The sequence below is a fragment of the Pituophis catenifer genome, unplaced genomic scaffold (genome assembly GCF_029215685.1).
Source record: "Pituophis catenifer annectens isolate HBS135680 unplaced genomic scaffold, rPitCat1.0.hap2 SCAF_7, whole genome shotgun sequence".
In the NCBI taxonomy this organism is placed as follows: Eukaryota; Metazoa; Chordata; class Lepidosauria; order Squamata; family Colubridae; genus Pituophis; species Pituophis catenifer.
Window position 1 is genome coordinate 67,802,804 of NW_027256887.1, and position 25,333 is coordinate 67,828,136.

Here is a 25,333-nt window from a genome sequence, read left to right on the forward strand (position 1 = left end):
GTTGGACACATTCTTTATATATTTATCTGTTACTGTTATCTATATCTAATTTAAGGAGACACAAGTACTTCCAAGAAGGTTTAAAATAGTATCATTAATGAAATAACAATGCTAGATTCTCTACCAATACAGACCAGATTGCCACCTTCATTTATAGCGTTCAAGAGGATGGTGAAAATCAAGCTGTTCTGGACAGTGTTCTAATTAGTTTTGACCACCATTATTCTTTATATTTCCTTTTATTTATCTGTATTTGTTCTTTCTTAATTATCTTTTTTTCCTATTTTAATATGTACTGTGGTTATTTTCATGTTTTTATATCTTTTAACAAAATTGCTCTAAATTATTGTGGCTGGAGCAAGTATGGAACATTCTCTAACTCCTGGTTCTTCTGACCATCCAGAGACCATTGCTTTGCAGTGTCCTTGTGAAAAGCAACCATACAACATGCAGCTTAGGTGATCTCACATTATTTTTTTATCCAGAGAGGGTTGAAGGAATCAATCTACTGGTTGACTCTCTGTTCTTGGCCACAATCATTGGCTCTACTTTACATGGGGCCATCTTTTACCCATCATTCTTTTTTGGATTTTCTCTTTGTGAATGTGCAAATAAATGTGTCTTTCTGAGAATAATTTCTAGGAGCCAGTTCAAAGTCAATAGAGTTTTGAAGAAACTTTGGTGCAGTATGCATGCTGTAAGACCAGTTTTAATAGATCATGATTAGCTTTCATTGAAAAATTCCCTGGAAATATATATTTTAATAAGGTAATCTAACAGCATATTTATGTATAAATCTATTTACTTCATTTTATATCAATTTATACCCCTCTCGATCCCTTGAGCGTTGGGAAACCTACTTGTTTCTCAGTTAATGCAATATCACAAAGTTTTTGTATTTGGCAATCGATTTCTTGCAAAACAGTGAGTATCTACAGAGGGAAAAGGACAATGTAGGTGTGATGTCATCAGGCAAATGCCATTACTTTTATATCAGACATTGTGACATAAGTATTCAGTGATGGCTATTGCATGTTGAAGTGTGTATTGTTATTTTGGTGCCATTGGGATGTGTTATTTTGGTGCCATAGTGGATATGCAAACTCCACTATGCATAAGTATGAGTAGAAGGAGGAAAAGGTGAGAACAAGAGAAAGTGACAGCTTCAGATGTTGTTTCTGAGTGATGCAGAAGAAAGTAGTGAGTTGCAGAACAGATAACATTTGATCTGATGTATTAACATTATTTTTTAAATATACTTCTAAATAGTGAAACTCTGCAAGCTATGCATACTCTGTGTTTAATGGGATTTACTGCCAGATAGATAGCAGTCTGAGTAATTAACGTTAGCTAGGTTCACTCATCGTTCATTGTAACCCATGATTTAACCATAGCTTATTGAACAAGCCATTGAATCTGATTAATACATACCGATACAATCATCCATTCTTTTTAAATTCAGCATTTCATTGTCTCTCTTTGTCATGTTAAAAGTTTAGTCTTTTCTTCTTATTATAATACTAAGACCACTTCATCATGCCTTCTAAATGTGACTTTGCTTATAGTTAATAGTTAGGATACTGTGAGAGGAATCTAGGTGTCTTAGTGGGCCACCATTTAAGTATGAGCCAGCAGTGTGCTCAGCTGCCTAAAAAGCCAATGCAACTCTAGACTGCATCAATATAGGGATAGCGTTAAGATAACTAGAAGTGATAGTATTGCTTTACACTGTGTTGGTGACACCACATTTGGAATATTGTGTCCATTTCTGGTCACAAATGTTAATTACTCATACAAAAAGATGCTGAGATCCTGGAAAGTGTGCAAAGAAGAGCAACAAAGATGATAAAGGATCTGGAGGTTAAATCGTACGATGAACAGTTGAGGGAACTACCGTAGATATATTTAGCCTATCAAAGAGAAGGATGGGGGGAACATGACAGCTGTCTTCCAGTACTTGAGCGGCTGATACAAAGAAGAGGGGATTGACTTAATTCTCCAAGGCACCAGAGGGCAGGACAAGAAGTAATGGGTGGAAGCTTGTTAAAGAGAGATATATAATCTAGAAGTAAGGAGAAATTTTCTGACAGTGAGAGCGACTGATCAATGATAGTTTGTTTCCTCAGGTTGTGGGGTACTCCATCACTGGAGATTTTCAAAAATAGACTGGACAACCATTTGACTGGCATAAGGGCTCCTGCCTTGAGCAGGAGGTTGAACTAGAACAGGGGTCTCCAATCTTGGCAACTTGAAGACTTCTGGGAGTTGAAGCCCACAAGTCTTAAAGTTGCCAAAGTTGGAGACCCCTGAACTAGAAGACCTCCAAGATCACTTCCCTATGATTTTACAATGATTTTATATTTGTTTATTAATGGGACTCTGGATTTTTTGTTGACACCTGGATTGGAGAAGACGTTCTTTATGGATTTACTATAGTTAAGAGTTGAAATTTGGAATCAAATGTTTTATATGTTAATTAAGAGGAGATGAGAATTAGTAAAACTGTTTATACTTATGATGAGAAGTTGCTTTCTTAGAAGGGGCTCTATTTTTTTTTCTTTTTCTTACACATTTTATTCTACCTTTTTCTTTTCTTTTTTAGTTTTTAAAAAGACTAAAGTTTTTAGTATTTACTGTTGTTATTGCAACTTTTAATATACTTATTTTAAAAAATAGGTACTGACAGAGACACATAAAAGCCTGTTTCTACTGCTTTGTATGGCACAGAATCTTGTTTCTTTTCAGTCCTCCATAATAGCAGGCTCTTAGAAAAATAAATCATAAATCATTGGTAATCATTGATTTTTATTTAGCAGTACAGTCCTTATCTTCCTGAAAGGATGACAGTTTTATTGTGCAATTTCAAAGGTGTAAAATGTCAAGCTTGTTTGCCACCCAAAGCGTTCAAAGCTGAAATCTCTTCTTTAAGCTGTTGTATTTGGAGTGCTTACTGGGGCTGGTGGGCACCTAACTGGTTGGCAAACTGCTTCCCTCAGCTTGAGGTGCCAACCTATAAGCAGTTACCTAACAGAACAGATGAGGCACAGTTAGCTGTTAAATAACAGTTGTTACCATTACAATTTGCGCTACACAACTGGGGGCACCATCTGCGGTTCCTCATGAGAATCATATTTACTCCCATTTTATAAATGCAAATAGTACATCGTCAAAACTTCAAAGATAACAAGGAACAAAATCAATACATCTTTAGAATAGAAACATTAACATGGGAATACATATATAGGTAGTCCTCAACTTGCAACCGCCATTGAGCCCAAAATTTCCATTGCTAAGCTAGGCAGCTCAGTGAATTTTACGTTTTTTTTGCTACAGTTGTTAAGTGAATCATGCAGTTGTTAAGCAAAACTAGCTTCCTCCATTGTCGTTGGTTTTTAGAAGCCAGCTAAGAAGGTTACAAATGGTATCATCTGACCCTGGGCAGATCAACTATCATATATTTATTTATTTATTTATTTATTTATTTATTTATTTATTTATTTATTTATTTATTTATTATATTTCTATACCGCCTTTCTCCCATAGGACTCAAGGCGGTGTACAGTCAAGAAAAATATAGACACACAAACATCATAAAATTGCTAATTAAAATTATTACTTAGTTTGGTCAATTAAATAAAACCCAGAATTAGATAACATTTAAAAAATCATTCACATGTTCGTATGTTTAGCCCCACCTGTTGGAACATCAGGGTCTTGAGGGCACGGCGGAAAGCACGGAGATCAGGGATATTCCGTATCTCCAGGGGCAGTTCATTCCAAAGGGTTGGAGCCCCCACAGAGAAGGCCCTCCCCCTAGGAGTCGCCAGTCGACATAATTTGACTGACGGTACTCTGAGTAGTCCCTCCCTGTGAGAACGAACTGGTTGGTGGGAGGCTATTGGTGGCAAAAGACGGTCTCGTAGGTATCCAGGTCCTAAGCCATGGAGCGCTTTAAAGGTGATAACTAACACCTTGAATCACACCCGGAAGACCACCGGGAGCCAGTGCAGCTCGCGTAGGAGAGGTGTTACATGGGCGTAACGAGCTGCGCCCATAATCACCCGCGCGGCTACATTCTGGACCAGTTGGAGCCTCCGGGTGCTTTTCAAGGGGAGCCCCATGTAGAGAGCATTACAGTAGTCCATACGGGAGGTAACTAGGGCATGAGTGACCGTGCGCAAGGCGTCCCGATCCAGAAAGGGACGCAACTGGCGGATCAGGCGAACCTGATAAAAGGCACCCCTGGCCACGGCCGTCAAATGATCTTCTAAAGATAACCGTGAATCCAGGAGGACACCCAAGTTGCGGGCCCTTTCTGTGGGGAGCAAGATCTCATCCCCTATTGTCAGTGATGGTACCAGCTGACTATACCGGGACGCCGGAAGCCACAGCCACTCGGTCTTGGAGGGGTTGAGTCTGAGCTTGTTTCTCCCCATCCAGATCCGCACGGCCTCCAGGCAACGGGACATCACAGCAAGGGCATCTTTGGGGTGGTCTGGGGTGGAGATGTATAGCTGTGTGTCATCAGCATACTGATGAACACTCACCCCAAAACCACGGATGATCTCGCCTAGCGGTTTTACATAAATGTTGAACAGAAGGGGTGAGAGGACTGACCCTTGCGGCACCCCACAAATAAGGTGCCTCGAGGTCGACCTCTGCCCCCCTGCCAACACAAACTGTGAACGGTCAGAGAGGAAGGAGGAGAACCACCGAAGCACGGTGCCCCCTATTCCTAACCCCTCCAGCCGGTGCAGTAAGATACCATGGTCGATGGTATCAAAAGCCGCTGAGAGATCTAATAGGACCAGGATAGAGGAGCAACCTCTGTCCCGAGCCCTCCATAGATCATCCACCAATGCGACCAATGCCGTTTCCGTGCTGTATCGTGACCTGAAGCCCGACTGGAACGGATCCAGATAGACAACTTCATCCAGGTATCGGGGTAGTTGTCGCGCCACCACACTCTCAACAACCTTCGCAACAAAGCGAAGATTGGAGACTGGACGATAATTTGATAATATAGCCGGGTCCAGGAAAGGCTTCTTGAGGAGGGGCTTCTTCTCTTTCAAGGCGGCGGGAAAGACACCCTCACTCAGAGAAGCATTTATAATCCCCTGGAGCCAGCCTCGTGTAACCTCCCGGGAGGCCAGTACCAACCAGGAGGGACACGGGTCCAATAAACATGTGGCAGCGTTAAGCTTGTCCAGAATCCTGTCCACGTCCTCAGGAGCCACAGAGTCAAACTCTTCCCAGATAACGCTCTCAAGACCTGCCCCTGTCTCCTCCCCTGGATCTACCCAATCGGAGTCCAGGCCTTCCCGAATCTGAGCGACTTTATCATGCAGGAATTGTACAAAATCCTCAGCTCGACCCTTTAAGGGATCTTCCCGTACCCCCACCTGAAGTAGGGAGCGGGTCACCCTAAACAGCGCAGCTGGGTGGTTCTCTGCAGATGCAATAAGAGCGGAGAAGTAGCTAGACTTCGCCGCTCTTATCGCCACTAGGTAGGTCTTAATATAAGATCTCACCTGTGTTCGGTCAGATTCAGATCGGCTTGTCCTCCAATCGCTCTCCAGGCGTCTTTTCCGACGCTTCATCTCTCTCAGTTGCCAGATGCTCACATTTTGACCACTTAACCATGTGGATGCTGCAACAGTCGTAAGTGTGAGAACTGGTCATAAGTCATTTTTTTCAATGCCATTGTAACTTCCAATGGTCATTAAACAAATAGTTGTAATTCAAGGATTATCCATTTTTTTCTATCTATCATCTATCTATCTATCTATCTATCTATCTATCTATCTATCTATCTATCTATCATCTATCTATCTATCTTATCTATCCTATCTATCTATCTATCTATCTATCTATCTATCTATCTATCTATCTATCTATCATCTATCAGAATAGAGCTGGAAAGGACTTTGGAGGTCTTCTAGTCTTCTACTTCCAATGGTCATTAAACAAATAGTTGTAATTCAAGGATTATCCATTTTTTTCTATCTATCTATCTATCTATCTATCTATCTATCTATCTATCTATCTTATCTATCCTATCTATCTATCTATCTATCTATCTATCTATCTATCTATCTATCTATCTATCAGAATAGAGCTGGAAAGGACTTTGGAGGTCTTCTAGTCCAACCAAGGATTTTGGAGGTCTTCTAGTCCAACCAACCAATCAAGGAGGAGATCTTATACCAGTCTCTTCTTAAAAACCTCCAGTGATGAAGCACCTATAATGTCTGTCAGCAAGCTGTTCCACTGGTTAATTGTCCTCACTGTTAGGAAGTTTCTCCTTAGTTCCAAGGTTGCTTCTCTCCTTAATTACTTTCCATCCATTGTTTCTTGTCCTGCCTACAGGTGCTTTGGTAAACAGGTTGACCCACTCTTCTTTGTGGCAACCTCTCAAATACTGAAATACTACCATATCACCCCTAGTCCTTCTTTTCTCTAGACTAGCCAAACCCAAATCCTGCAACCATTCTTCATGTTTTAGTCTCTAAGTCTTTAATCATCTTAGATGTCTTCTTTACACTTTTTCCAGAGTCTCAACAACTTTTTTGTAATGTGGTGACCAAAACTGCATCCAGGTGTGATCTTACTACCATAAGTGGTACTAATGCTTCACATGATTTTGATTCTATGCCTGTTTATACAACCAAAGCTTGTATTAGCTTTTTTGTCTGCCGCCAAACAGCTGACTTATATTTAAGTGATCTTTAATTGATGGTTTTCTTTTCTTGAAATCATTTTCATGGTAAATTAAAATGTTTTTAATTTTTTTTTCATTTTATTTAGTTTTTAAAAAGAACTGGGTGAAAATGGTACCTCGGAGAAAAGCACACACAAACCTGTGTAATTAACAATTACATCAGTGGCTTTTTCAAATTACAATGCAAGCACCACCCTTGTCTCACATTTGAGACTGGGGGAATGGGAGTTTTAAGTATAGTTCCAACCTGGATCACAGGAGGGGATGCTTGCTTTATGCACCGAGGAAAAAGCCAAGGGAGGTAAATAGGATCCTACAGCAGCTTTTTTTCCCATTGCAAATAGGAAATTATCACAGATGAATTAGAACCTTTCTTGGGACTTTTCTGTGATTATGAAAACAGCCAAAAACATTTGGGGGGGGGGGCATTTCTTCTAATGCATTATTTCAAATAGCTGAAGCAGAACGCACAAAACAAATGTATTGTGTTTACTTTTAGACTAAGCCCACTTGCTGGATTAATATAATCACTTGCAGTTGCAGTTCTGAATGCAGATAGATTGCCCTCCTTTGTATAAAATGTCATGGCAGAATTTCAAGGAATGTTTGAAGAACTTTGGGCTTAGTTCAGAACAAGCTTGCTGCTCTTTGCTTTGGTTCTTCCCACCAGAAGGCAAGGCTAACAGAATAGACGGTCCTATTCAGTGGATTAATTAATGCAGATCTAAGAGTTTGGAGGTGGGGGGGGGGTTGATGGGCATTTTTTCAATTTTATGATCATGTCATCAGCAGGACTGAAAGTTGTTGGTCACAAAAATCAACCATTTATAAATTTGGTAGCCATTTCCTCAGAGTTTCCAGAATATATTCTGTATTTATGCTGGTCTATGACCATAATGAATTCCCTATACCTCTTTTTCCTTATTTTTTTCTCAACTGGTAGGGTTTTTTTCCACACTGCAGATTTTCTAAAAAATGACTCTGAGTCACTCTCGGAAGTAAAGATGATGCTAAAGATTACAGTAGTGTTTTTATTTAGTCTTGTGCTGACCTTTTAAATCAGTCAAAAACTGCTATTCGAGTGTAAAGTTCAATTGAAAATACATACATGCTTCATGCTTACAAAACATTTTTTAAAAAAACAACATACAAAAACTGTACAGTAAATATAATCATCAAGTGCAGCGGACTGCATGATGATTATCATCTGCAGTTAACAATGGCAATAAATACAGAATTGAAACTCTAATGATAGACCAGGAAATCTTTCAAGGGCTCACACTTTAGGAAACATAAATATATATATATATATGCGGTTCACTAAGCAGCAAAGGCAGCTGAGGAACAGCCTCACCACCATCACGGGCCCAGGAAGGAACAAAAGAATCAGCATTCTAAGAAAATCTCCAAATTCTGCAAAACTGATATTTAAACAGGGATCAATCCTCCTTCGAAGTAGCCCCATGAACACTGCGAATACTCAAGCGGGGAGGGGAAACGAAGGCGAGAGACTTGAACTGCAGCATGCTTGGGGTGGGGGGGGGAAGGCCTGACTGCCTAACAACTTGGCTGGGGGACCCTCCACACTGTAACATTTAGTTATAACCCTCCCTTGTTGTTTGCACTTTGCGCCTCGGCTCTTTGCCTTAAGGTTGTGAGTAACCAGGGTGGAATGCAACACAGAGGAGTTAATGAGGAAGATCCTCAATGCCACACTTCCTGCTGCTCTCCATTTCTCGTCCTGCCAGAAACAGGAACCAGGAGGAGGAGGAGTCCTAGGCGAGGCGTTTGCCCTGCCTTGTTGACCGGGGCTGGGCATGCAACAGGCGGGAGACGTACAACCTGTTTAACACACCCCTGGGTTCCTGGACTGCGCCCCTGACCCCTTTCTCCCTGCATTTTAGTGTGGAAGAAAGGAGAAAAAAGGAGGCTCCGGAGGAAAGACGCCGGATTCCGCAGGCTGTTTTGTTCGCGCGTTCGGTCTCCTGGGCAAAGCCGACCCAGCGTCCAGAATCCGACGTGTCAGCAAGAACGTTTGGCCAGCGCTCTCCGCTGCGAAACCAGCCTAACGCGATTCCCGATCGCCTCTCTCTCTCTCTCTGTCTCTCCAGCGCCAGGCAATGCCCGCCGTCGACAAACTTCGCTTAGAAGACGCTCTGCAAGATAGTCCGCAGGTATCCGATCCCGGACCAGGCTTGAGTGCACCTGATCTGCGGTTTGGGGAGGGATGGCGCAGCAGATGCCGTGCAAAAGCTACCTGCCGTCGGGGCGAGGGACGGGGGACGTGGGCAGGGAGGGGGTTAGAAGGAAAGAAAGGTCGACGGTAGTGACCGGGAAGACGCGATTTAGCCGCGCTGTCTTTATAGGATAGAGTTTTTACGGTCGCATCAAAGCAAATCTGAGACTGAATTTATCCTTTCCCAACAAAGCATAGGAAAATGACGTTCTGCAAAGACTGCAGTCTCCCCAACTATTATCCAAACGATACTGTCGCGCCTTCTTCCTTCTGTTCTCTATTATTCTCTTTTGTGGTACCAAGAGAATAACAATATTATTTAAACTGACCAGGCGCTAACACTAAAATATTCAAAGTGCTTTGGAGAGCAGAGACGTGCGTTGCAGCACAATAATGACAAGCCAAACTTGTAGTATTTACAGATCCTGGTCATACGGATCATATAAAAAAAGAGCAGGGTACTTAACAGTCGTAATAAAAATAATGCTCACCCGGATACTGTACTGTGAAAACACCCCTTCCGAGCAGTTGCTGTTAATGTGTCGGGTCTCAGGTTACAACTTGGAAAGGAAGGGGAGCAGGGAAGGGTTAACAAGGACTCGAGGCAGTATACTCTAAAAATATTAATGAGCTTTTGGATGGAGGAGGTGGAGACAGGAAGTACTGCAGCTTTATTAGTGTATTCGCTCCAATTTGACAAATCTAGGTCACTCTGAAGAAAAGGGAGGAATTTTGGAGGAAAGAAAAACAATCCCTCTACCTGAAAGCAATTGGGGGAAAAAACCCAATGGTTTGGAATGATAGGGTGTTAATTAAGGTTAAATATTGAGAGGCCACAATTAAAAATTATGTAGGACAATTCAATGTGGAAGGAGGAGATTGATTGTTCAAGGCTGGTGAATTTGGGGCCTTGGTAAATCCTTCTGGTCAGTCAACTGCCTCTTGTTAGCAAGGACCAAATGACTTTATTAGCAAATAGCCCTCTCACTCTTCTAGTTTTAGATCTTTGTTAAGCATAGCAAAGGGGGATTTTGGTTTGTGGACAAACAAAGCAATATAATATGATTCATCCAAATGGATACAGGTGCTTAAAAGTCTTGGATGGTTCCTGATTGCTGTTTTGTGCCAAGGGACCAGGACAATAAAGTGAATGTAAAACAATTTTTTAAATAGTTTTTTTGTCATTCCCACAATTGCTGAAAGTCTAGCGTTCATGCTTGTTTATAATTTATAAAATGCACATGTTTCCTTGATTTGTAGATGTCTTAGATATAGTTGCTTAGCTACCTGGACACAATTTTTTAGTGAAGGAGTGTTGACAGAAATAACTTGGAACTTGAGATATTCCAGAAAAATAATAAAGGTCTATCACATTATTGTGTCAATACATATTGAGAGATCCGAGATGTAATACTTTGGGCTAATAAATTAATTTCAGTTTTTATTTTGGTCTAGAGGCAGTTCAAAGTGCAAGCACATGGAGGACAATTTGTAGTTGTAGTTTAGCTCTGAGGTAGCTAAACTACAACTCCCATCATTCTCACTATGGCTGTGATAAGTAAGAGTGAAGGGAGTTGCCATTGGACTGGTGGACATCTGGGTGGGAAGGGACAGCACATGCATTTTAATGTTACTGTGCAAAAGAAGCAAATTACATGAATTGTGCAATAATATGCAAGCATTAGTTGCAAGTGAAATCCTCATGGCTTGAATCTAACATCTGTATTTGGACCCCATGGAAGGCCACTTACCCATTTTGTTCCACTGATACATGCTTGCACATTTCATATGTATATAATCATTTTTTCAAGGAATGCCATCTCCCCCAGCATGTTGTCCACCATATGTGTTGAATTATAATTTAGATCACCCATGTTGATTAGGGATAATGAAGTTGTCCTTCATATTTGAATACTTTGGATAAAAACTGATGGAGCTGGTGTAGGTGGGTTTAGGAACCACACTCAGAAAATATATTCTTTTAAAAATTGATATTTTAATCATGCTAACTTTTGTTTGTAAACTTCCATCAGGAAATATACTTTGAAAGCTATTCATTGTCAATAATTATGCTGCTTAGGTGTTATGTTGCAAAACAAAACTTCTTAAATCCAACTCTTCATAGGTCCTTTCTCTTCAACAGCTGAAAGTCTTCAGTGTAAACACAGAAATGAGTCTAGGATTATATTCCCCATATTCTTTTAAAAAATTAGCCAGAGGATAAACAATAATATTTAGAGGGATACCCAATTATCACACCCCCACAGACATCAATAAATACTAATTTCAAATAATTTTGTATATCTAACACGATCAGATCTCTTATAATGGGACTATTATCTTACAGAAATAATAACTCCATAGTAACTTGAGAGCTGTAATAGGATATGTATTGTGTAGCATTCCCATAAATATGTGAATATTTTGAACAGTAAAGATTTCCTAGTCAATATTCCAAGATGTATTTTGTTATTATTGTGGCAGGATTTTTTTTTATAGTTCTGAATTCATTTTGCTGCTTTGCTAAGAGTATCCCATCATTCTAATTTGCCTCCTGTTGTTTTGATTTACCTGATAAGAAAACATTTTCCATTGTGGCTTTAAATAATTCCATTAGGGAGACAATCAAGATTGCAAAATGGAGTTATAGGGATATGGCAGGCTCTATTTTAATCAGAAGAAAAATGTCAGATTCCATATTTTGACAAGTAATTTTATTAGACTAATTGCTGTGCAGCTTCTTCAGAGCTATTCATCAGGCTAGATCAGTGATGGCTAACCTTTTCAGGATCAAGTGCCCAAAGTACATGTGCCCGAACCCCCAAAATGCAACGCATGCACACACACCCCACACGCCCCTTGCCCCTGCTCATGCACGTGCGGCCCCCCCGCACACGCCCCAGCATGTGCACATGTCCCCCCCACATGTGACCTGTCCCCTAACCTTGATGACCAGCTGGCCGGCAGAAGGCACACGCGCATGCATGGCGGAGCTGAACTGGGGCGACAGCTCATGTGCTCACAGAGAGGGTGCTGCGTGCCACTTGTGGCACACGTGTCATAGGTTCGCCATTACAGGGCTAGATTTTTTTATTTATTTATTTATATGCCGCCCTTCTCCGGAGACTCAGGGCAGCTTACAGTGCGTTAAGCAATAGCCTTCATACTTTATTTATACAAAGTCAGCTTATTGCCCCCACAAACTGGGTCCTCAATTTACCTACCTTAGAAAGGATGGAAAGCTGAGTCATCCTTGAGCCTGGTGAGATTTGAACTTACAGTAATTGCAGGCAGCTGATGTTAAATTACAGTGCTTCTGTCTGTTGAGCTAAACCAGACTCTTTAGATAATAGACAAAGCCCTCCCACATACCTCCTAAGTGGCAAAATCCATGGAAATGACTCTCATCACAAATTAGGCTCTGCCAGGAACTCCAATACAATTCTTAAGATTTAGGGGATGCAGAATCAAACCATTTTTAAAGGGTTTAATTTTTAAACCATTTATTCCACACAGGAAACAATTTTTATTTATTTATTAGTCATATTTCTATGACTAATATGCCCACTCTCTGAGGACTCTGGGCGGCTTACACCAAAGACAATATACTAAATAGCATATTGCCCCCAACAATCTGGTTCCTCATTTTACCCACCTCGGAAGGATGGAAGGCTGAGTCAACCTTGAGCCAGTGAGATTTGATCCGCTGATCTGCTGAATTAGCAGTCAGCTGAAGTAGCTGCAGTACTGCACTCTAACCACTGCGCCACCTCTGCTCTTTAACATTAACTACAATAAAAAATGAACAGATTTAAAGTGAACAGCAGTTAAAATTCTATAAAAGCAACAAAATTCATATACACCATGATATATTTACAATCACAAGAAAAATAACATGTTTACCATCATTAAATGTAGTTTACTATCTAACTTACTGCTGCCCTCAACATTTGCTTCACTTCTATCAATCATCTCACTTTATTAAATAAACAAGTGTTCAGATCCCTCTTAAATTACGGTATTTGTCCAATGAAGAATGAAGAAGCTTCTCAAAACATTTCCCCCTAGACCAGGTTTCAGACATAGAGCATGATCAAATCCTTCTTCTTCTAAAACCTCTAAATACTTTTTCTCTGAAGTTGTCCTGTGTATCTGGCTTCATGCCTTAATTTGTCAGTAATCATTTGGTAAAGCCTACATAACTAGTCATTGCAGTACATAATTGTTTTATGGATTTTCTCTGTTTTCCTGACCATGTTGGCTCCCCTTTTAATAACCTCATTTGAATCATTTCCTGACATTCTTCCTTAAAAATTACACAATCCTCCTCTAATCTGGTATCCTCAGGAGTTTGGATTAAAACTCCCTTTTTATCACCCTGTAATCTCCAAGTATTCTTTGTTTGTTTACCTTTGCCTCCATTCCACTTTCCCTTATTCTCTGGTTTCTCCTGCAGTGAACTGTTAATTGACAGAATTATGCTCATGTGTCCCTTCATGCTCAGTAATGGGTTAATGCAAATAATGCAAATTGTCATATGGAGTGTTAAGATTGGTTTATGCTCTATTATGATATTTTGCCACATCATTTCTTATTACGTTTTAAATTATGTAAACCCTATGTAATGCGGTACACATTGCCATGCATTTTTCTACAGCATATAAATGAAAATAATATAACATACTTTTGGAAATAAAAACCTCCCCCACTGTTACAGTTGTCAGGAAAAATCTTTTCTAAGCCTAGATCTGTTTCGAGAAGAAATTCTTCTTTTGAAGTTAATAGAATGTCTGAATGGCCCCTAAGTCCCCCTTAGAGTTTTTAGTTTGAAAGGATAACCCATAGTAGACATCCAAAACTAAATAGGTTAGCTGGTCACACCCTTCCCTATTACAATGAAATGTATTGAAGCATTTATTCCAAATCTGGTATAAATATTTATTATCCCACAAACATGTCCAACAAGCTTGTGCCCTTTTTTGCACCTTTCCCTTTCATTAGTGACTATGCAAGGAATTTTCCACAATGCAAGCAACCCTTTCAAAACATTTATCTCAGTATTTTTCAACCTTGGCCGCTTGAAGAAGTGTGGACTACAACTCCTAGAATTCCCCAGCCAGCTGTCTGGGGAATTCTGGGAGTTGAAGTCCACATATCTTCAAGTGGCCAAGGTTGAAAAATACTGATCTATCTGATAATTCCAGAAGTCAGGGTTATCTAATAAATAGAGGGAGTCTTTCATAGATGGTGTGGTTTTACTATTGAATTTATTCCACCACTATATAGGTAACATCTGCCAGATTTAATTCTACAAGAAAAGACTATGGGCAGTCACTAGTTCCAGTGGCTCTGTGTACAGTAATAACAATTGTTGGGTCTCTGGGTTTATGTCCCACTTGTGAACTTCTTGTCAACAACTTGGTGAACAGAACTCTGGATCACCAAATCTTTGGCAGATAGCTATCTCTGCTGAATGATTTTTTTTTTTATAATTAAGGTGTCGCTAACGGAAGAAAAAAAGATGCGAGAACTTTTGAATGATACCTTTATTCAAGATTTCATTTATATGTTTGTTTTTAAATGCCTCAGACCCGCTCTTTGCTGAGCGTATTTGAAGAAGATGCCGGAACACTCACAGAGTACACCAACCAACTGCTTCAAGCAATGCAGAGAGTCTATGGGGCACAGGTAAGTTAGTTTCCATGAAATACACTGGATATTTTTTTTCCTTTCCTTTTCCAAAATACATTTTTAATTCTTCTTACAGTTCAAGCTACTATTAATACAGGTAGTCCTCGACTTTTACAACAGTTCATTTAGTAGCAGTTCAAAGTTATAACAGCACTGTAAAAAGTGACTTATGACCATTTTTCACACTTATGACCGCTGCAGCATCTCCATGGTCACGTAATCAAAATTCAGGCCCTGGGCAACTGATTCATATTTATGACGTTTGCAGTGTTCTGAGGTCATGTGATCCCATTTTGTGACCTTCTGACAAGCAAAGTCAATGGGGAATCCAGATTCATTTAACAACCGTTACTAACTTAAACATGGCAGTGATTCACTTAACAACCATGGCAAGAAATGTCATTAAATGGGGCAATACTCACTTAACAAATGTCTCACTTAGCAACAGAAATTTTGGACTCAGTTGTGGTCATAAGTTGAGGACTACTTGCATTTGAGTAGTGATTTGGCCCAGAAATTTTGGACATCAATTTCCATCAGCCTGGCCAGCATAGTTGTTGGCAAGGAATTATCAGAGTTGTTGCCCAATATATTTTGAGGACATAAATTGTGATTCCTAATCTATTTATACATCATGTGATTTGATTTTACCTCTTCTGAGGTAAAAGAAAAGTTTTGCTGTTATTGATCACTGTATGCGAAAGAGATGTTACAGAAATAAAGGAGCCCTTTAAATTTTCATATCTTCTTCGTTTTCTTTACCTTGATCTAACTGTGTATACAAAGTCCAACCCTTCCTATTGTTTAGATATGAGTTCTTTAAATTGTAGCTGTGGATTGCATCACCACCCTTAAATGCCAGGTGGAAAATCTGAAGCTCAGCATTTTATGGAGCACCTCTCCCTGACCTTGTTGGACTTGCATCTTATTTTAAGAATATGTTCATCAGAAAAGCAATTTATTAACATATTTTGAATTACTGTAGAGATGAGTATTAGTGATTTTGCACAACATATTTTTCTTAACGATTATTTGAAAAAAGTGGTAAAGGCAATTGTTCTTTGTAAAGAACTTTTATGTAACATTTTGTGATAGGTTTCAGCTGCAGTGTAAGTTTTATTGCAGAGCAATACAGTTTTATTGCAGAGCAATTATGTGAATAGTATAAAAATTAGCTTTATTGAAATAATTGACATAAAAGGAATGAAATTGCTGTGACTTTAAAACAAAGGTGATTTTGCTGAAAAACTTGTGTATTTTTTTTAAATTTTCATGCTGCCTTCTCTTTTTTCTTCCTACGTAACTGGAAAAACCTTACCAGGACTGTATGTCCTCTCACTTACTTGAAAAGCTGGCCTGCCATGTATAAATCCTGATTGATTACCACTTTTCAACTTATAGCTTCAAGATAGTTTCTTTAGAAGTTGAATAACATTTGTTTTAAATTATGAACTTTAATTCAGGCATAATGACAAAGTAAAAAAAGCAGGACTAAAATGTGACAGCAGTGGCTTTTTATTACCACAATTTGATCTGTAATCTTTCCTCATTTGTGTGGTGAAAATAGCAACAGATAACCAATAATGAGCAATGTGCTAAAGAGCACTGCAGATTTCTGTTTATTTAGGAGGCAGATTTCAGGAGATCCAGAAATGTATGGATTCATGTATTGATTTATTAATCTGTTCTTTGGGGAGAGGAATTTAAGACCCTAAAATCATACAATCTGCCTCCAATCCAGAGATATGCTTCTAAGGAATAATTGTTATATAGATTAGAAATAGAATAAATACAAACAACCCGATTTGAGGTGAAGCCTGTGTTTGTAATACAAAATTGGAGTCTTAGATTATATTTTTTTAAAGTCTTGGCAATGCCTAGAGGCTCACTGAGATTTGTTGCTTTGTCACAGTTATAACCTGCTTTTTGATAAGAACTCAAGGTGGTTGTAGTGTTACCTCCTCCCATCTTTTTCACCCACTCCAACAAGTCAAGTTGGGTTAAGAGAGAGTGGTCAAAGTCTCCCACAGAGCTTCAGTAGCTGAAGGCAGACATGACCCTGGGTCCAAATATTACCCAGTCCTGACTCTATATAGCTGGATAGAGTCTTCTTTAATAGTTGGCTTTAATGTGAATTCTCTTCTTTAATAGTATCCAATAAAAGACATTGCCTAAGCAACATCTTGGCCCAATCTGCCACTTTTTGCAATAGAGCATGTAATTTAAAAGGCAAATGCAGTCCTCCTTTGGAAACAGTTGTGCAGTCCTTTCATTGTAAATCTTTAAGTAGTTGTGCAAATCAGTAAAGAGACACATTCTCTCTTTATAGAATGAAATGTGCCTGGCAACACAACAGCTTTCCAAGCATCTTCTTGCCTATGAAAAACAGGTATGTACAGTCTTTTCCTGAGCAATTTCCACATTGCGGAGATGAAAAGTAGACAGAGTTTAACCTTCCCCTAGTTTTGCTTGATCATCTGCAGAGATTACAAGGAGATTAACTTGTTCTGACATATTCTGGTGGCCAGAAGTGTGGCAGCTTTTAAGGGCCTGCTTTCTTCATTTGAAACGGCACATGGAATTGATTCTTAAAACTCAAACAACGGTGTCACTTGTGATCGTTTCTCTGTTCACAGTAGCGGTGAGGTACCTAGGATGTTTGCAGGGAAGGTAGAAAATGTCAGGATGACAATCACAGCCACACAGTAGAAGCTTTAAAAAGGGGTACAGCTTCAAGCCTACCTATCTTGACTTTTTGCACCCCTTTCTAGATACCCCGGGAGGAACATCTGGCCCTCTGATGTTGAGGAAGATACTGCTGGCATTTCTTTCAGTGGGTCATATTGGTAGGAAACTTTAGAAATGTTAGGAAGCCTATATGTAAGGGAATCATACTGGTATTTTGCAGAAATTTGCCAAAGATTATATTTTGCAGTGTGATTATAATCTATCCCTAGTGGTTGAGTGTAGAAGGTGGTGGGGTAGAGCTTCTATCACTTTGGGTTAGAAATAATGAGAGGCAGGCTCCTTTTTCTGTCTGGTTCACAAATACCCTTAATCTTGCTGAATGAAATACTTCTGATTGGGCTAAATGTGAGCTGAACCTTCTTAGACTCATTCCCATTTCCTTCTTTGATTAAGTGCTGCCATTAATCCTTGTTAATTTGCAGAATTTTGCCTTGGGGAAAGGAGATGAAGAAGTGATATCTACGCTTCAGTCCTTCTCAAAAATTGTGGATGAGGTAATCCAAATTATAACTCGCTTTTCTCTCTTTCACTCTCCTGATTAGAACATAAGGATGCTAGAAAATAAAAAAAAGCAGTTAATGCAGAGAATAGGGTTTACTATTATCACTATTACTATTATTATTTACTAGTGCATAAAATACTCTGGATGTTATTGCCATTTGAGAATTTTTCTGTTTTCACCAATTAGCATGGTGGTGCTAATTCACAAAATTAGCATTTTCTATTTTCACCAATTAGCAGAGATGAGAACTAGTTCACGAAGATAGTGTTTATGAGGAAATTGAGCCATAGTAAATGTGTTAATCTGTAAAGTGTTTATTTTTGTAGTTTGTACTTAATATTGTCATCATTGCCCAAATGCAGTAAAACCATTTCTGAGTTTTTACAATGTAAGGCAGAGATAAAACACTTCTAGCCTTCCAATTAATTGCTGAACTTCAAAATCGTATGAGGCTAAATGTCATAGTTTAAAGGCCTATAATTTCCCCATTCATGTTCATAGACTTTTTGCCATATTCTTGTCGTCAGATGTTCTAAGATGATTCCTCCACAATTTCTATTACTGTCCACAGTTTTTCAGAGGCAGACAGGGATTTTTTTATTTTTTATTTTTTTTTGCTTTTTCCAGCAAGTTGGTTTCTGCTATATCTTCCATTTTGTCTTGTTCTCAAACAACTTCATTATTTCAAATTTGTTTTCTCTTAGGAATTTCACACCCTTTCCAATCTGGTTTTCATTGTTTAATTACATCCAACCAAAATCTACAATTTCGTGAGCCCCTCAACACTAAAACAATAATACCTTTTGTAGAGCATTAGCTGTTACAATTTATCCTAAGCAGTCTTAAGGTTTGTATTTGGGGGGGAGGGAGAATTCTTTAATCTCTCCATCATGTAGCTGACTTGGTTAAGTCTGTAAGAGTTGGTCCTGATTAGTACTTGGTTGGGAGACAACTAGGAAATCCAGTAGCTGTAAACTAGACTAAGAAGAAGAAAAGACATTCTGGAAGAAAAAAGCCACTAGCTTCTTTCATATTGTTGGCAAAAGAAAAGCTATATGGAAGGAACAAGGGAGATTTTCTTTTTTTTCCTGAGAGTTCACTAATCTCTACTTACCAAGGTATAATATACTGGAGAGAAAAAATATTCAGTCTCTTTTAATAGCTCAGTTCTGTGTATGACTCTGCATACACAAAAGCATCTCAGACAAAATGTATCAGCAATTCAAGTATACAGAATAATTTTTGTTGAAGAGTCCATTATCCTGTCCATCTTTTTAACAGAACACTTAACAGAGGTATCCTGGTGCCAAAATGTGGCAGGGGGTTTGTCAAATACATACAATACTAGGTCTTCAAAGAAAGTTTTGATGTTTTTCCCCAGATGCTCTCCCTTTCCCACAGTGTAAACCATTTAGTGGCCCTTGTATTTGTCAATGATGATGAATCATACCTTTAGTCTCCTTCTTGTATTTATATATCAACCCACACTTGAAAATCAATAACCATTTAAAAACCTCCCTTGGATACTACAGTGTTCTGCTAGGAAAAGGAAAAGAAAGAAAAACATAACAGCTATTTGTTTGGTTTGGCTAAAACAGCCACATGGGCAAAGCAATACAATATGTGCAAATGAAACTGAAGTTTGCAGAATCAATATAAACATCCAAGTTAATTTTGCTTCAGAGCCTCTCCTTAAGTAAACTCTCCAGTCATTTGATAACCTTGGAGACTTGCTTGCTCAACTGTGGCTATACAGTGGGGTCTTATTTGTGAGTTGAGTCTTTGCATTTTGTGAAGTAAATTCCCTTGGAACATTTGAGGGAATAACCTTAGTGTTCAGCTTCATACACTTTTAAGATATGATTAGTTTCGTCACTAGAGGCAATTCACAGGATACATGCAGATATTCCGGATTTTAAACTTGGATACCATGTGGGAAAACTACAGAGTTTTTCGTCTTTACAAAATGCTACCTTCTGACTGTGTTAAATTGTGCTCCTATCATCCTTATGCTGGTTGGAGAAAAGCTGCACTACAGGTAGTCCCCGATTTACAACAGTTCATTTAGTGACTCTTCAAAGTTACAACGCAACTTTAAAAAGTGACTTATGACTGTTTTTCACAGTTACAACCTTTGCAGCATCCCCATGATCATGTGATCAAAATTCAGAGGCTTGGCAACTGATTCATACTTATGACCATTGCTGTGTCCTGGGGTCATGTGATCCCCTTTTGCGACCTTTTGACAAGCAAAGTCAATGGGGAAGTCAGATTCATTTAACAACCAGGTTACTAACTTATCAACTGCAATGTTTCACTTAACAACTGTGGCAAGAAAGATTGCAAAATGGGACAAAACTCACTTAACAAATGTCTCACTTAACAGAAATTTTGGGCTCAATTTCTGGTCATAATTCGAGGACTACCTGTACACAACTGGGGGCACCACCTCCATTTCTTCATGAGAATCAGATTTTCCCCTGTTTTATAAACGCAAGTAGTAAATCCTCAAAATGTCAACAAGGAACAAAATCAATATATCTTTAGAGTGCAAACATTAATATTGGAATACATGTACAGGTAATCCTTGATTTACTACCACAGTTGAGCCCAACATTTCTGTTACTAAGCAAGGCAGTTGTTCAGTTAATTTTGTCCCATTTTATAACCTTTTTTTGCCACCGTTGTTAAGTAAATCACTCCAATTATTAAATGTGTTGGTTAAGTGAATCTGGCTTCCCCCATTGACTTTACTTGTCAGAAGCTGTCGGGGAAGGTTACAAATGGTGATCATATAACCCCAGAATAATGCAACTGTCATAAATACATACCAGTTGTCAAGTGCCCAAATTTTGATCATGTGATCATGGAGATCAATGCTGCAATGGTCATAAGTGTGAAAATCACTTTTTCTGGTGTCATTCTAATTTAGAACGGTCAGTAAACAAATAGTTGTAAGTCAAGGACTATTTGTAAATATAAACTGAGGAAGAGTTGTGGTGAAATCATTTACATTCAAAACTTTACTCCAGAAATTTTTTTGTATAGATGAAGATAAATCTGCTGAGATCTACTTTATAGATATAACTTATTCTGTAAACCAAGCATGGATGAGTCCTTAAGGACGTTTTTAAGACTCTTACTGGTTAATTTGTCTTCCCTTCTCCCTCCTTCCCTCCCATACTGTTCATCAAAACAAATGCACTTTAAGTACTCTTTTATTGATGAAAAGATGTTCCACAAAAAATACATCAGACTGCTAACTTCATATTTAGATTGATTTATTTTTAAGGTTTCCTGCAGTGAACAGGAGATAGGACTTGACAGCTAAAAGGGCATCTGTCTGTCAGTCATTTAATCCCTGCAATTATAACAGAGCTTAATAGTAATAAACAAAATTCAATATTTAACTATTCTACATTAAAAAGTTGATAATTCCGTATTGATTTTTACCTATACATATATAGGTAAAACCTGGCTAGAAAGAATATGCACATAAAAGCCTATGAAAAAAGGAAAAAAGATACATATATATATATATATATATATATATATATATATATATATATATATATATATATATATATATATATGTATTTTATATATATTAGAGAGGATACCAATCTAGCTATATAGGTGAAAAGAAATAATGTTGGTTTTCTCCAATCCAATGTCAATTTTTTCTTCCTTTCTCTAATTTCCTTTGCTTATATCAGCTTTATTATGATTATTATCTAGAGGTGAAATTGAGGCTGAGAGATATTTCCAGGATTGTAGTACCAAGATAGTATCATTGCTTTCCTGTTTTTCAGCTTAACGTTTTACATTCTGAACTGGCAAAACAGCTTGCAGACACAATGGTTCTTCCTGTCATCCAGTTTCGTGAGAAAGATCTTACAGGTAAATAATTGAAATGTTTCTTCCTGGTTGGGAATTTCCACAGGCTGTTTTCTCATTACCAGGTAGTCCTCACTTAATGTCCATCGTTTCAGTGACCAGAAAAGTGTTGAACGAAGGGACTTACGACGGTCCTTGAAGCCCTTGCAGTGGTCACGTGAACAAAATTTTCCCCCTCCTTCAGTCCCACCCACATTTACAGCTTCCTTTTGGCCACCTGTCTATGTGTTGCTGCCAGCTGCTTCTGCTGACCAGCCCAGTGCATGTGCCACAAATGCAACTTCTTTTGTGCCAGTGCAGTGAGGGTCTCTGTCAGGGGTGAAATGCTCTGAAGTCTGCTACCGGTTCGCTTTGCTACCGGTTTGCTTTGTGTGTCCAAATGCGTGCACATGCACCGGGCGCACAAGTGTGCATGCATGCATGGTGTGCACCAAATGCATGCTTTGCATGCATGTGTGCCACAGGCCGTACTGCGCAGCGCTGGAAAAGGAGGATTAAGGAGCCTTTTCAGAGTCTGCAAAGGTAAGTAGAACAGTCGGGGGGGAACAGCTGTGCTGGGGGGGAACAGCTATGCCACGCGATTTACATTCGCTAGAATAGGATTTCCTGCTTTCTAGCGAATATAAATCGTGCAGCACAGCTGATCATCAGAAATAGCATTTATTACTACCTGTTCAAGCGAACAAGTCCGAACCGATAGCATTTCACCCTGGTCTCTGTTGTGCCCCACCAAGGGCCTGTGCGCATGTTCTGTTCAAGGCTTCCATTTGAGCCACATCCAGGCTTCTGTTCATTAAACAAGGACTTGTCTGGCATGCAAAAGAAGGCGAGTGCAGAAACCAAGGCCCTAATCAACGTTCAGAAGAAAGACCCAGCTGCCCTAGGACCATAGAAGTCAGTGTAAAAGAAGACCATAGAAGTCAGTGTAAAAGAAGACCCCGACTGATAGCAATGCAAAGTGAGGTGGGTGTGGTGGCTGGCAGGGCTGGGGGAAGGAGCAGCTGGCAGCAATGGGTAGATGTGTTGCCAACAGGGCAGAGATGAGAGAGAGATAAATGGATGGGGATAAGTTGAAGCAGAAGCAGCCCCTACTCTTGGGGAACTGTTGCTAAATGGAGCATTTATGTGATATTTCATTTAACAACCCTGACACTTAGCAACAGATAGGGTAGTTAAGTGAGGACTATCTTTTTATGATTTCCCCGAGAGAATATGTGAATAGAAAATTAAAGGGAAGTATAAGATTTGTAAACTAATAAATTCCTTCTCTCTTTCAAATCTGTAAGATGGGCAGTTGGTTATTTAACTGCCCTACTTTAGTTAAATGGAACTGTCAATAAATCTGAACGTTTTACTTACACACCAAGTAAATGTACCAGAGATTAGAAGTTGGATTTAAATTTAAAAGTTTACACTACTTAATTTTCTACATTAATTGTATCCAAGCTCATTAAAAAGAAGACGTCAAATGTCAAAAAAGAAAAGAAAATTAAAGGGAAGAAGTACACTGTTTTTTATTTAAGAAATCTCAAAAGATATAAACAGGAATAATATATCTAATAATAACAATACTGAACACAGAACAGCTTACCAGTACATTTCTCTACATACTTACTTCAAACTAAGAAAGACAATCCTGGTGGGTGTGGTTATATTATAAAAATGGGGAAAAAATGAAGAAAATGTGATCTTGTCTACAGCCTTCAGGCTTTTACCCATCCTAGTCCTTTCTAGATAGGCTGCCAGATTTCCCTGCTGTAAAGTAATTGGATTCAAAACAGAAATTGTAATAAAACAAAGATGTTACGAGGACAGCAGCTTTCCTTCTTAAGTTTTCTTGGATTGATTAATGAAACCTATTTGGTGAGAACTGTATAGAAATTTTTAAGTAAAGCAGATGGAAATTAAATTTAAAGGAAGAGTTCTATTTCTGTCCAGGATTTAATCCACATATCTGGAAAAAATATGCAATACATACATTGTTGTTTTATCTTCTTTACTTTCTCCCTAGAAGTAAGCACTTTAAAGGATCTCTTCAGTCTTGCAAGCAATGGTATGTCTTACATTTTATCTTTGGTTTAATAGAATTCCTTGGTGCATATGCAGCTTCAGTTGTGAGGCTCAAAGGTTGCCTTTTCTTTCAGAACATGACATCTCCATGGCCAGGTACAGCAGGCTACCCAAAAAGAAAGAGAATGGAAAGGTATGCGTTCCCAGTTTTTGATTATTTTTTTTTAAAAAAACCAAATTCTGGGCATGTAGAAAAAAATTCAAATGGGCAGAAAGTTGAATACGACACATCTATTTCATACAAATAAAAATGTGATGGAAACGATTGCTTAAAATGTATGGTAGCATTTGAATTATTTGGAAGTGCCTTCCAAACGATGGGTGCAGTTCTCAGAATGAGAGTCCTGAATGTTGAAATATGCAATAGAGGCCAAGTGCTTTCAATAGACTTTGATGTGATCTTATCTTTTGTATGTTGCATTCTTCAGCCTCTTTTGAGAAAAAAAAAAAAAAAGTAAAAAGCTGTCTGCTGATACTTGTCTGGATTTTATAAACATTTTATTATTCAGCTAAAGGCTGAAGTTGCCAAAGAGGTCGCCAGTGCCCGAAGGAAGCAGCATCTGTCATCATTACAATATTACTGTGCCTTGAATGCTTTACAGTATCGTAAAAGAATTGCTATAATGGAGCCCATGCTGGGATATGCACGCTCACAGGTATGTAGTTCTACGCAGCACAGTTTTGTAGCTTAGAAAGGAGCTGTGAATTATTTTTCAGTGCAGTGGGATATCTCATTTGCAAATGGTGCTTTGTATATGTCTGAGCCCAATATAGCTCCCTAATATTTCAGCCACTTTATATTCAAAGCACCTGTGTTCCTTAATATTGTAAACCAAAGCTCTGATCATTTTTATGTGTGATTGATAAAAAGTATGAATAATAGTCTACTCTTAAACTAACAAATGTAAGGCTTGTTAAATAAATTGTGTACATCAACTTCCATGGGTTGAAATGAGGAATATTGATGCTACAAGAGAGAATGCTTACAATTATTTTGAGAGAGGGGTGGGGAGAGGGAGGTAGAGGGAGAGATATGGATGTGCAAGATCATAGAGACTGAATTTAAGTTGAATTTCAAAGAGATATTTTGCCTATAAAAAGTGTTTCTCTTGGTGTCTGCCAGGCTTTTTCTTTTTAATCATTTTAATAATTGAATTTTTTAGAGCATCTAGGATCATATTTATTTCCAAAAAATAGTCTCGACTTTCACATTGTTCCATAGATACTCAAAAGACTAAAAATAAGATGCAAATTACGAATGAGTTTCCTGCCAGGGTTGGGCAACTATTACAAGTGGTTTAGACTGACTGTGCCCATGGTGATGCTGTTTTATGAATGGCCAAGCCCCTATTTTCTTTGAGGATCCACAAAAAGCTCTCAAAATGCAAAGTACATCTACTGGCTTCTCAATCATTTGGAGCGAGCCATTTGCTAGTCAAAGTCTTCAGCTTCCTTTTTTATACTCTTC

The 25,333-nt window shown here is 38.7% G+C and overlaps 1 protein-coding gene across 2 annotated transcripts in view; it reads left to right on the forward strand.

The window, feature by feature from the left end:
• The first annotated feature begins 8,565 nt into the window (after positions 1-8,565).
• Positions 8,566-25,333, forward strand: part of APPL2 (adaptor protein, phosphotyrosine interacting with PH domain and leucine zipper 2) — a 30,667-nt gene continuing 13,899 nt past the window's right edge. The window contains exons 1-8 of one of the 2 annotated variants that reach the window (XM_070947747.1): positions 8,566-8,895; positions 14,547-14,645; positions 16,978-17,037; positions 17,819-17,890; positions 21,711-21,798; positions 23,807-23,848; positions 23,940-23,998; positions 24,375-24,521. In XM_070947747.1, the coding sequence (XP_070803848.1) occupies positions 8,842-8,895; positions 14,547-14,645; positions 16,978-17,037; positions 17,819-17,890; positions 21,711-21,798; positions 23,807-23,848; positions 23,940-23,998; positions 24,375-24,521 (621 nt within the window). In that variant the 5' untranslated portion in view covers positions 8,566-8,841. The remainder of the gene's footprint in view (positions 8,896-14,546; positions 14,646-16,977; positions 17,038-17,818; positions 17,891-21,710; positions 21,799-23,806; positions 23,849-23,939; positions 23,999-24,374; positions 24,522-25,333) is intronic. The other variant, XM_070947748.1, reaches the window with a different exon arrangement.